A 12508-nucleotide genomic window follows, 5' to 3' on the forward strand; every position below is an offset into this window, starting at 1 on the left:
AGTCCGGAAGGCTGTAAAGTGCTTAGTCGGAAGATGAGGTGCAGTTCCTCCAGTTTGTGTTGAGCTTCACTGGAACAATGCAGCAGGCCAAGGACAGACATGTGGGCATGAGAACAGGGTGGAGTGTTGAAATGACAAGCGACAGGGAGGTCTGGGTAATGCTTGCGGACAGACCGCAGGTGTTCTGCAAAGCGGTCACCCAGTCTGCGTTTGGTCTCTCCAATGTAGAGGAAACCGCATTGGGAGCAACGAATGCAGTAGACTAAATTGAGGGAAGTGCAAGTGAAATGTTGCTTCAATTGAAAGGAGTGTTTGGGCCCTTGGACGATGAGGAGAGGGGAAGTGAAGGGGCAGGTGTTGCACCTTCTGCGATTGCATGGGAAGGTGCCGTGGGAGGGGGTTGAGGTGTAGGGGGTGATGGAGGAGTGGACCAGGGTGTCCCGGAGGGAACGCTCCTTGCGGAATACCGCCGGGGGTGGAAAGGGAAGATGTGTTTGGTGGTGGCATCATGCTGGAGTTGGCGGAAATGGCAGAGGATGATCCTTTGAATGCGGAGGCTGGTGGGGTGATAAGCGAGGACAAGGGGGACCCTATCATGTTTCTGGGAGGGAGAAGAATGTGTGAGGGCGGATACGCGGGAGATGGGCCGGACACGGTTGAGGGCCCCATCAACCACTGTGGGTGGAAAACAGTGGAAAAGCAGTCCACTTGATCAGTAGCTCATCTGTCCCTTCCATCACTGGCATACTGTGGCTGCAGTGTGTACCATCTACAGGATGGGCTGCGGAAACTCCCAAACCCATGACCTTTACCACCTAGAAGAACAGGGGCAGCAGATGCATGGGAACACCACCATCCGCAAGTTCCACTGCCCAGTCAAACACCATCCTGACTTGGAAATATATCGCCGTTCCTTCACTGTCACTGGATCAAAATCCTGGAACTCCCTCCCTAACAGCACTGTGGGTGTACCTACACCACACGGGACTGCAGCAGTTCAAGAAGGTGGCTCACCACCACCTCAAAGGCAATTAGGGATGGGCAATAAATGCTGGCCTTACCAGTGATGCCCACATTCGGAGAATGGATTTTTTAAAACCCTAAACAAGGAGACAAATCTACCTGAGAAAATTCCCAGGCTAGAGCCTTTGAAACCCAGAATAGCCCTGGTATATTAAACTGTGGAATGTCACTGGGTAAAATTGGAAATATTGGACTATCCTTTGAAAGGGACAAAACCGGTAAAGAAAACACCAGTGGTTCTGTCTGTTTGCTAGTTACTGCTAATGGTGGCTCTGGGAGTTTTGATTCCAACAGACCATGTAGAGTAATTATCATTTATCGTCAAATATAGATTAAGAAATTACATACTGTATTTCCCGCTGTGTGAAATTGGCCTGGTGAACTGTAGTTATTCACAACTTGTAGTTGCATGATGATTGCATTAATACCCAAGGCTCTGTTGTGATCAGTACCCCTATTAAGCTGCATGAAATTTGCCAGTAAAAGACAGCTCAGTGGAGGGTTTTCTTGCCAATTCCTCTGCTCCTCACTTCTTGCTTCTTGTCCTGGAGGCACTGAGTGTTGCTGGGGTATGGTTCCATAGGTGCTGGTCACCCCTTCATTCTTTATCCCCACATATTAACCTCAACATAAAGTGTTGGCCTTTTCAGAGGGAATTAAGCTGTCCCTGAGGATCTAACATCTACACAGGTATATCTCTACCATGAATACTGTCTCGTGATCAGGAACAGGGACCCTGGTTTGAGCCTCCCTCCTCCCCTCCCCTCAACAGGTCTTAGGAAAGAATTGATGTGTCATTTCTGCATTTGGTCAGTTAGGAGAGGACAGCTGAATTATCTATTGGGAAATCTCCATTGACAGACGGCCAAAGTCAGTAGGTGCTGCTTAACAGTAGAGATGGTGGTGTGGGGAGAAGGAAGTACTGGATGGGTGGGCAACTGAAGGAGGAAGATTGTGACATCCGGTCTAGAGGGATTGAAGCTGTGAATCTGCTGCAAATTTGTGCACCCCACCCTCATCCCCCTGCTTTATGCCACTGAATTGACACTGGTGTGAGGCATCCCCTCGGGGTGGGTCTGATTTACATCACTGCCAGGATTTGGACAGCACTGAGAGTTGGAGGTGGGCGGTGGGTGCAAAGGATGCTTGGTAACTGCGACACTATAATGCTGGAGCCCTACATGAGAAACTCTGGTTAAAATCTCAGCTTCAAATAACATTCACCATCAGGCTTCACCAGATGACAAACTGTACCTGTCAAATTGCACCAGGAGGGAGAGTTAACTGCCTTAGGCATCAGGCCATCCCTGATAGCTCAAATGTGCCCTTAGCAGTGGCGAAGAAGGACCAATAGTCCAGTATTGGCATTGGGTTTATTTAATGTACTGGTACAAAACACTATTGGAAAAGTGCCAGTTAACATAGTATGTTTTAATGGATGATCCACTCCTTGTGTGATACTGATTTCATCTTCTCAAATGACTCCCACCCTCACTGTCAGATCTCCAATCAACAGGAGTGCCTCATTGTGTTATTCAACTCAAAAATCCTCTCCTTAGGCACCACACAAGGACAGAATCCATTACTGGACTGCTGGGTGTTTTTTTCACAGTTCAAGCAGGCACATAGATATCATCCAGCCTGTGGTGAAATTCCAGTGACAACACTGGTCACCAGAGGTGGGAGCACAAACCAGGGTGGTCAGAGTTTAAGAGGAGGATGTTCTCCATGAAGGCTCTTCAAACTCAAAGTGTTTACCCCGGCATTTCCATACACATTAACAGATATAGTTTTAGAGTGGCGGTGGAGATGGGGGTGTTGCTAAGTGGTCCCACAAAGAGGGAGGAAGGTAAAATTAGAGGGAGAGGCATGTTTCGGTTGCTCTTTAGCTGGCAGGGAGCCTGAGAGCAAGGTGCCTCACCTAACCTCTTGGCCGTGCTACATAGCCTGGAACTAGGAAGGAGAGAAGAATTCAGAGGCAGTTTACCCTAAAACCTCCAGATACATGACCTAAGAAATAGGAGTAGGCCATTTGGTCCATCGAGCCTGCTCCACTATTCAATAAAATGATGGCTGATCTGATTGTGGTCTTAAGTCCACTCTCCTGCCTGTCTTCATAACTCTGGATTGACTCCCTTGACCATCAAAAATCTATCTAACTCAGCCTTGAATATATTCAATGACCCAGCCTCCACTTCTCTCTGGGGAAGAGAATTCCACAGACTAACGACCCTCTGAGAGAAGAAATTCCTGCTCATCTCAGTCTTAAATGGGAGACTCCTTATTAAAAATCTAAAAGACTGTGCCCCTTAGTTCTTGATTCCCCCCTGAGGGGAAACATCCTCTCAGCATCTACCTTGTCAAGCCCCCTCAGAATCTTATATGTTTCAATAAGATCACCTCTCATTCTTCCAAACTCCAATGAGTATAAGCACAACCTACTCAACCCATCATAAGACAAATCTTTAATCTCGAGAATCAACCTAATGAACCTTCTCCCAACGGCACACAAGTGTTCTCATATTTGTAGGAAAGATAGTCGTGGTGTTTTTTTTTGCAGTTACAGAGACTTTGTGACATTCAGCAATGCTACTGAATATCATTGTAAGCACTATAAGATCCATTAATGAATATCATGGAATCTCCTTGACTTCAGACTATCACTAATGCTGCCCTACTTATAGTGAGGTAATATAATGTGACAGGAAGGGGACGTGTGACTGGAAGGCTTTGCTTTTGCAGTTTGTTACAGATACACCTGAAGTCTCCATTTTGTTTTCTTTTTTTTTAAATTTTCAGATATGGAGGTCAATGATCAGATCCATTTTGCCTGCCGCATGTCGACACCTGCTGCCTCAGTCCTTAAGACTTCACCTTATCAGGAAGATAGCTTGCACACTAATGGGATCACAATGAGCTCGGCACAGTTAGGCAGAGGTAAGGGCAGAGTCGGGACTGGAATTTGTCATCTGTGCTCTGTACAACACTGGTGTGGAGCTCCTATAGAGAGTGGGCTGGAGCAGAGATTGTCCTTCAGCCCCCCATCACTGCCTCCCCCGCCTCCCAAAAGCAATGTCAAATCATAGCTCCTTATTAATTTGCTCCTACCAATCCTTCCATCAGTTTTATGTGATTATAAAACCAGAAATTCAAAGTCAATACTCATACATTATTAGTTTTATTGCTAAAGGTTAACTTCAATCAGGTTTTGTTTGTTGGCTTAATTTGATTTTTTTTGTACTTTCATTTTGTTTCCCTCCTGACCTGAAGGTTACCTAATGCTGAAGGTAGTTTCATGGACACTGGCAGCCCTCTGGTGTCTTGACACTTTCTCTCTAATATGCAACCCAACGAGCTACTGACAGAAACCCTGGCATATTTTCCTCCTCCCCAACCCAGCCTGTGTGGGTAGTTTCACTGTCCCTACTGCCTTTGTTGAGTTAATTTGATGATGAGGGTATGTAGGTGCTCAATTTGGATAAAAGCAAAGAAAAGCTTAAGGGTGGGGGCTTGGGTGGTGCGGTAGATTAGTTTGAATCTGCTCAGAATGATCTGGAGAAAGTATTCTCTTTCAGCTACTAATGGGGCAATGGTGGTGGAGATAACCAATGTAAAATTCAGTGTGTAAATTGGGCTGGTTTACAATTGTGTTTTGAATAAAATCTTTGTGCAAATATGCTGGATGGTGTGAATCCACTGGTTTCACTCCCCTCACTCAACTGAAAAATCAGGAGTACACCGAATGAAGCACTCATCTCTGGCTCATTTTACAATCTGCAACCCTTTTCGAGGCAAGTGGGCAAAGCCAATCCAATTGAGATTGTTGGTTCTCCCTCCTTTATCCCCACCCATGGCAAAAAAAAACTCGAGAGAAATATCATCTGCAGTGACAACATTTTCAGCTGCCTTTGCAAATCTGGGCATTCTGTGGTTGCTGTTCGTGGGAACACAGGGCAGGGCAGGTGGGGAGGTTCCACTGTTAAAGGCACCTTTTTCCTGAGAAATTTATTTGTAACATTTTTTACTAGGAAACACGAGCAATGGTTAATTTTCACCCTGATTTGTGCAATTGACAAGATAATGTATTGCATGGTTTACATCACCATGCTGTGCATTTTCAGGAAAATGAGGTTAGCTTGTCAGATGGTGCCCCTTTAAGAAGTCACTGAGGGCAGATAAATGCTCAATGGTCTAAGTTGGAATAGTGAGTCACTGCTGTGATCACAATGTGAGAATAGCGGGTTTGTTAAAAACATGTCTAATGAGCCTGGTATTGACCGTTGTAATGATACATTTCTCCTGCTCTGAGATTGCAACAACTGTTTCTGCCCCTTGACCCCATTCCTACTAAACTGATAACCACCCAATATCCTTGCAAACTACCACCTCATCTTCAACCACCTCTCAAATCCATGTCCATCTTCCTCACAATTCTGAGTTTCAGTCTCTCCAGTCAAGTTTCCACTGCTGTCACAGCATTGAAGTGACCTTGAAGAAAAGTTGCAAATTACTTCTTCTTCTGTGATTATGACCATGGTGCACTATCCTTCCTCGTTCTCTTTTGACCTCTCTGTAGCCGTTGACACAGATAACTACACTATTCTCCTCCAACACCTCTCCTCCGTTGTTCAGCTGGGTGGGACTGCCTTCACTTGGTTCCACTCTTACCAATCCAATCGAAGCCAGTGAATGTCCAGCAGTGGCTTCTCTTCCTATCTCTAAACTGTTACCTCCAGAACCCCCCAGGTTCTGTTCTTAGCTTCCCCCCTCGCCCTTCCTTATCTACAACCTGCCCCTTGGCAACATCACCCTCAGGCATGGAATCAGGTTCCAGAGTCCAAATTTTCATCCTTGCATTCAAATTCCTTTATGGACTTTGCTGTCCCTATCTCTGTAACCTCCTCCGGTTTTACAATGTCCGCCCCCTCCCAACCACAGAATTTTCCACTCCACCAACTTTGCCCTCTTATGTACTCATCGCCCTACATCTATTGGCTGTGCTTTCAGACGCCTATGCACCATACTCTGAAATTGTCTCCCTAAATGCCTCAGCCTCTCCACCTCCCTCTCCGCCTCTCCTTAAAAGCCATCTCTTTGACCAGGATTTTGGTCAGCCATCCTAATATCTCCTCTGTGGCTTGACATCCATTTATCATATGATTATGTCCCTATGAAACATCTCGGCACATTTTCTCTGTATTAAGTCTGCTATACAATTGTAGATTGGTGGTGTTACCTGTGAATAATAACCTACCAATGTTAGTCACTGCTGACTGCCAGCAAATTACTAGAAATCATATAGAGATGAAGGGGAATTCTGATGAAGTGCTAATTCATTCTAGGGTCCGTCCCCTGATGTTATGAGCAAATTATTTTTCGACCTAAATCAGCTCAGTATTTGAACAAGTCAGGAGTTGAAAATTATATTCAGATATTAAACAGAAAAAGAAAATCTAATAATTGGGATTAAAATCAGGGCATATTGCATTATGTATTATAACATTATGATGCATTGGTGCTGTCCATTGACAGATTAGAGATGTCACACCTATTTCTGAATTTATACAGAACACTCTTTCTTTCTCTGCACTTCAGCTATGAACGGTGAACTGAACGTTAATGGTGTAACCCTTGACTCAGGAGCCAGTACATCAGAGGCCTTTGCTCCAGTGGCACCATCCCTTGAGATGAGAGACTCCCACCCTAATTCAATGAGCGGGTATGACTTTTTCTGGGACTGTGGACAGTACCAGTCTACAAGCGTAGAGAAACTCAAAGAAAAGGTGATGCTGTCCCAGCTGCCTTCTCAAGGACAACATCAGTCAAATGGTCCTTTCGAAACTGCTATCAAAGAAGTCCCAATTGAACATTCTACAATGCCCAAAAACCTGAAGCTGTGCGATGACAGGACTCACAATTCTACTGGTTTGCATTTTGATCCCTACAGCTTATGTTCTGCTCAGAAAATTCATTTTGATATGGTGCAAGAGCCATCATCTTTCTCCCCAAACCATGAGCTCACTAGGACTATGTCTGAAGAGGTTCAGTCCTTCACGTATCCCTATGATCACCAGTATGAACACTGTAACTCTCAGTCAGATATTGTAGACCTAGAGGATGCTGACCTGGACCTCTTCTGCAGCAAAGATTATGAAGAAGTCGTGGAGTTGGAGGATAAAGAGTCAGGTAAAGTTTATATGGACTGAAGTGAAATGTCTTAAAAGTTACACTTAAAAGTACAAGGTAACTCGCAAACTCAAAAGCAAAATACTAGACCCAGAATACCTGCAGCTTCTTAGTTAACCTTCCTGTGCCCCTTCCCAGTGTTTTAATTAACAGAAATTAGGCTTTGTAATCTTAAAGGCACATCTACACTTTGGCAGAAGGATGATATATTGTTACAAAATACTACAGATGCTGGAAATCCTCACCAGTTCAGGTGACATCTGGGGAGAGTTAATGTTCCAGGTCAATGACGCCTCATCAGAAATAACATACTGGTATAATCTTCTTGACCTTGGAAAACAGAACATTCTTTAGCTTCCCCTGATTATTGCCATGCTGATTTGCCATATAAGTATGATTTCAGACATGTTCTTAATAGTTGACAAGTCACACTGACATGCAAATATCTGTGCCACTTTTTAAAAAAAAAGTATGAGGAAAGCTGGCTTTACCTCTAATTGATCTGATTCCAAAAGCAATCTCCTTTTAATTGACCTCAGGATGGAACAGAAATCACATTTTTTAAATTTGTAGAGATTTACTAAAATGAACATCACTGCACTTTCGAAGCAGAATAATAAATTTAATGTTCAGGTCCTTATGGTATAACCTTTGCCTTACTGTAAATAGCACAGTGGAAATTCTGCTAGTACAATTCAAAATATTCTAGAGTCTAGCATGCTCAATGTCTGTCACACTTCAAAAGTGTCCACAGGTCAAAGCAAAATTACGTTTTGTTTAACCATGCCGTTTGATTTGTATTTCAGCAATGGTATTTTTGAGCCAATCAAAACCTGCTTCTGGTTACAAAAGCTGCCAATTGCCAAATACCACAAAACCAACCAATCAGATTGCTCAAGAGATTTTCTCCCTTGCCTTTCAGCAGCCATATTGGTTTTTTACCCAGTCTCAAACACATTAAAAAGAATTTGAATAAAACAAAACTTGTACAAAAAGTTATCCATTGTAACTTAGAAATGATTCCAATAAGAGTCAGTCATTTACAGCACAGAAGGAGGCTATTCAGCCCATTGCGTCTCTGCTGGCTCTCCGTGGATCAATCCAGTCAGTCCCATTCCTCCATTCTATCCCTGTAGCCCTGCAGATTTATTTCCTTCAAGTGCTCAACACTTTCACCTCAGTCAAGAGCCCTACCCTAGGTTTTGAGTGCATAAATTAAGCAGATACTGCAGTTCAGCACTGTGGAAATGCCTGGTCATAGGCATAGTCCATTGGATGAGATGTTAAACTGACTATTGTAACACAAATTCACAAAAATAAAGCACAATCTCACAATCCAGGTTTACCACTTTTTGTGACGATCAGTTTCAGATTGTTGATTACGGCACAATTGCATTCTGTTACCTACAGTCTAACAGCTGGAGTAAACACAGAATCACAGTGCAGAAGGAGGCCATTCAGCCCATCGTTTCTGCACTGGCTCTCTGAATGAGCAATTCCCTTAGTGCCATTCTCCCGCCTTTTCCTGTTATTTCAAACAGGCCTGTTGCCTCTCTCTTCGGGATTTGAATCAGTATTTCTAGAGCTTGTGTTGTCTTCAGGATTGAAGTACTCACCTCGACAGCGGATTCCAATTCTCCAAATGCATGTCTCACTCTGTACATGCACTACAACTTAAAGAATGTATCTGCGGTGACCATGTTATGCTCGGTCAAAGTGGGTAGGGAGAGGGATTACGAGCAGGGTGTTACGTGGTGGTCTGTGCCTGGCCAGTTTATCGGTCAGTCATTAAAAAATCCTGGTACAAGCACTTTAAACTTTGTTTTGAGATATAGAACACATTTTGTTAGGAGACTAAAACACCAGGATATGGACTGAAGAGTAGTGGAAAATTATTTGACATAGATAAATGACAGCTGAGAGCTAAACCATAGTTAACCCCTTCATTGTTATCTGTACCTGATCTGTTCCCAGTTGTCTTAGTTGGGAAATGCACTAAGCCAGATAGAGTAGGAGGAATTTTTTGATTTTTAAAAAATATTTTAGTCATGTCTACAGAGTGCCTCCCTCTGTCTGCTTGGAAAATAAGGCATGTTGCGGCCAGTTCTATGCCCCACATGCACTGGGGCTCATACGTTAGAGCCAGCTAGCCAGTCATTGAGAGATAAAGAAAGGTGCCATAACACTCTCTGTGCTCCATTTTGTTAGAATTCAAGAAGAATTATTCTTCATAGATATATACTTGGAAACCAGAAATTGAAAACAAAAAGAGCAAATAGAATTTTGGTATTAATCCAATATTTTATTTTGCTATGTCTTTCCTTATTATAAATTTTTCTGAGCATTTTGCTCCAATCGTAAAAAAAGTCTAGAGTTGAACTCAGAAAGTTTAAACATTTCACAAATGTTTCACTTCTCACTGAAATGGAACTTTAGGTTTCCTGTTCAAATTTCTGTGTCACACTTAAAAGAAAAGTATAAATTAACATGCAAACTCAAACAAAATACTAGACCCAGAATATCTGCAGCCTCTTAGCTAACCTCCCTGTGCCCCTTCCCAGTGTTTTAATTAACAGCAATTAGGTTTTGTAATCTTAAAGGCACACATACATTTTGCAGAACAATCATATATTGTTACGAAAACAAAATACTGAAGATGCTGGAAATCCTCTGAAGATCTTGATGCTGTCTCATAACGCATGCAGCCAAATATGCTATTATTTTTAATTAACATAGTAAGGAAGCATTTATCTAAGAGTGATCTTAATATGATTGGACTCCATGTTGGGTTTGAACAACTCCAGTACGTTGTTTAATTGTCCACCACCATTCCTGACTGGATATGGCAAGGCTGCAGAGCTTAGATCTGATCCGTTGATTGTAGAATCGCTTAGTTCTGTCTGTTGCTTGCTGCTTATGCTGTTTGGCATGCAAGTAGTCATGTGCTGTAGCTTCATCAGGTTGACACCTAATTTTTAGGTAGGCCTGGTGCTGCTACTCCTGGCATGCCCTCCTGCAATGAAGAGAGAATTTAACCGTTACCCATGACATTCAATGGCATTACCATCGCTGAATCCCCCATTATCAACATCCTGGGGGTTACCATTGACCAGAAACTGAAATATACTGGCCATATAAATACTGTGGCTGTAAGACTCATCTCCTGACTCCCCAAAGTCAGGAGTGTGATGGAATACTCTCCACTTGCCTGGATGAGTGCAGCTCCAACAACACTGAAGAAGCTGGACACCATCCAGGAGAAAGCAGCCTGCTTGATTGGCACCCCTTCCACAAACATTCACTCCCTCCACCACCGACGTACAGTGGCAGCAGTGTGTACCATCTACAAGATGCACTGCAGCAACTCACCAAGGCTCCTTAGACAACACCTTACAAACCCACAACCATTACCATCTAGAAGGCAAGGGCAGCAGACACATAGGAACACCACCACCTGGAAGTTCCCCTCCAAGTCACTCACCATCCTGACTTGGAAATATATCGCCTATTCACTGTTGCTGGGTCAAAATCCTGGAACCCCCTCCCTAGCAGCACTGTGGGTGTACCTACACCACTTGGAGTGCAGCAGTTCAAGAAGGCAGCTTCTTGAGGGCAATTAGGGATGGGCAATAAATGCTGGCCTAGCCAGTGATGCCCACATCCCATGAATGAATGTAAAAGGTCCAGGAACACTGAGTGTGGCTGTGTGGTCTGGGATCATTCTTCTCACCATGTTCCTTGCTCATGCTGAAACAAAAGGCAGCAAGTCAAGAGACGAAATCATAAACTTTCTATATACATGCACTTCCTTGCATGCATTGCTTAAGTTGAACCGCAGCTGGGTGGGCTGGGCCTGGCAGTAATTGAGCAGGAGTGGATGTACTCAAGGTTAGGCTTGGTCATGAGGCTCAAGATAAAGAGTTTGTGTGATTGGAAGATGGGACGGTAAAGCTTATGTTTAATATCGCTTGTGTTATATAAATATAGGCATGTTATAATCAGTAGCATGCAGAATATTATATCTGTATCAATTTATATTAATCAAGTAGGTCTACACAAGCAGACATCACACTTGTTACAGATGCAAAACGGTCTAAAAGTGCTGTGAGCTTCTGAGCAACAGTCTAAAACCGTTCACAGTTCCCTCACAAAGTAATTAAACTCTTAATGACCTCAGCCTATGCTTACTTAATAGCAGTTAGACTTTGTTGCCTTAATGGGAGACAGCTCCAGTTTAGCAAAATGACACAAAGTACATTGCAAGGCATAATCCTCTTGACCGTTCAAGACAGCATGTCATCTGATTCGCTAGGAGTAACACAATAGAAGATTGTTAGCATCCACCTAAATAGCACCAGAAGACTAATATGTGTAGTGCGTCATTGTCCATCATATTTCAGATGTCTATGTCAAAATTTTTGCATCACCTTTTCATTCATGACTCAAATTTCATATTTATAGAATGGAAAAGACAAAAGTCTTGCAGTAAGCACCTGCCTGTTACACTGCAACTGCCACATTTCAAAGCGCCAGCTTTTTAGAGGCACAAAACACTCACAAGAGCAGAAACACCAGTCATTGACTTGGAGCCTGAAACTTACAAGCCAATTTAAGTACAACTGCTTAGAGTTATCTAGTAAATGCAGTAGCCTTAAAGACAAGGGACAGGTTCGCAATCAAGCATCATAACAGTGCTCTCGGCCCTAAACTACCTGTGAGCAATGTCACTAGCGATGCAACAAATAAAAGAGCATTCTACCCACGAACATACAGGAAGGTATATATTAATTAAGAATGTTATACCCAGCAATACTCAGTGTTTTCTTATCACTATATACAAGACTGGCTTACGCTAAAAGGGGATAGTATTTTATTAAAAATACCCACAAGGCAAATAGACCCTTTTGTGTCATCAAGGTGGCTTTATTAATTCAGAAGAAACTGTAAGGCCCTTGTGTGGTGTACCGCAGACAGGAAATGGGCATCCTTTGTAATCACTGACACTGCTCCCCAGAGACTTTCACTTTATATTTTGAGTTCTGTGTAAGGTAGGGATGGGAGGGTAGGGGGACAGTGTAGAAAAATGGATTGTTTAATTAGTTAATACATCAGCATTGATGTGCAGGGCTACTGTACTCGTTCCTGATAAATGAATAGCTGGGTTTGCCGAGAATTAAAACCAAAAAATGCTGGAAATACCCAGTAGAGATATCAGCACCTGTAAAAGAGGAAGGACAGGTTTGCATTGCAGGGGTTGACTCTTTGTCAAAAGCACACTGCATTAAAAATGGTGTTAATT

General features: G+C 43.1%; 1 protein-coding gene across 5 annotated transcripts in view; it reads left to right on the forward strand.

Moving 5' to 3' along the window:
- Positions 1-12508, forward strand: part of LOC144672688 (bromodomain adjacent to zinc finger domain protein 2A-like) — a 131889-nt gene that overhangs the window by 37319 nt on the left and 82062 nt on the right. For 3 of the 5 annotated variants that reach the window (XM_078534589.1, XM_078534590.1, XM_078534592.1), the window contains exons 2-3: positions 3823-3960; positions 6619-7209. The exons of 1 other annotated variant lie outside the window; for it this stretch is intronic. In XM_078534589.1, the coding sequence (XP_078390715.1) occupies positions 3825-3960; positions 6619-7209 (727 nt within the window). In that variant the 5' untranslated portion in view covers positions 3823-3824. The remainder of the gene's footprint in view (positions 1-3822; positions 3961-6618; positions 7210-12508) is intronic. One more of the 5 variants, XM_078534591.1, reaches the window with a different exon arrangement.

Source organism: Cetorhinus maximus, chromosome X (assembly GCF_964194155.1).
Source record: "Cetorhinus maximus chromosome X, sCetMax3.hap1.1, whole genome shotgun sequence".
NCBI lineage: Eukaryota > Metazoa > Chordata > Chondrichthyes > Lamniformes > Cetorhinidae > Cetorhinus > Cetorhinus maximus.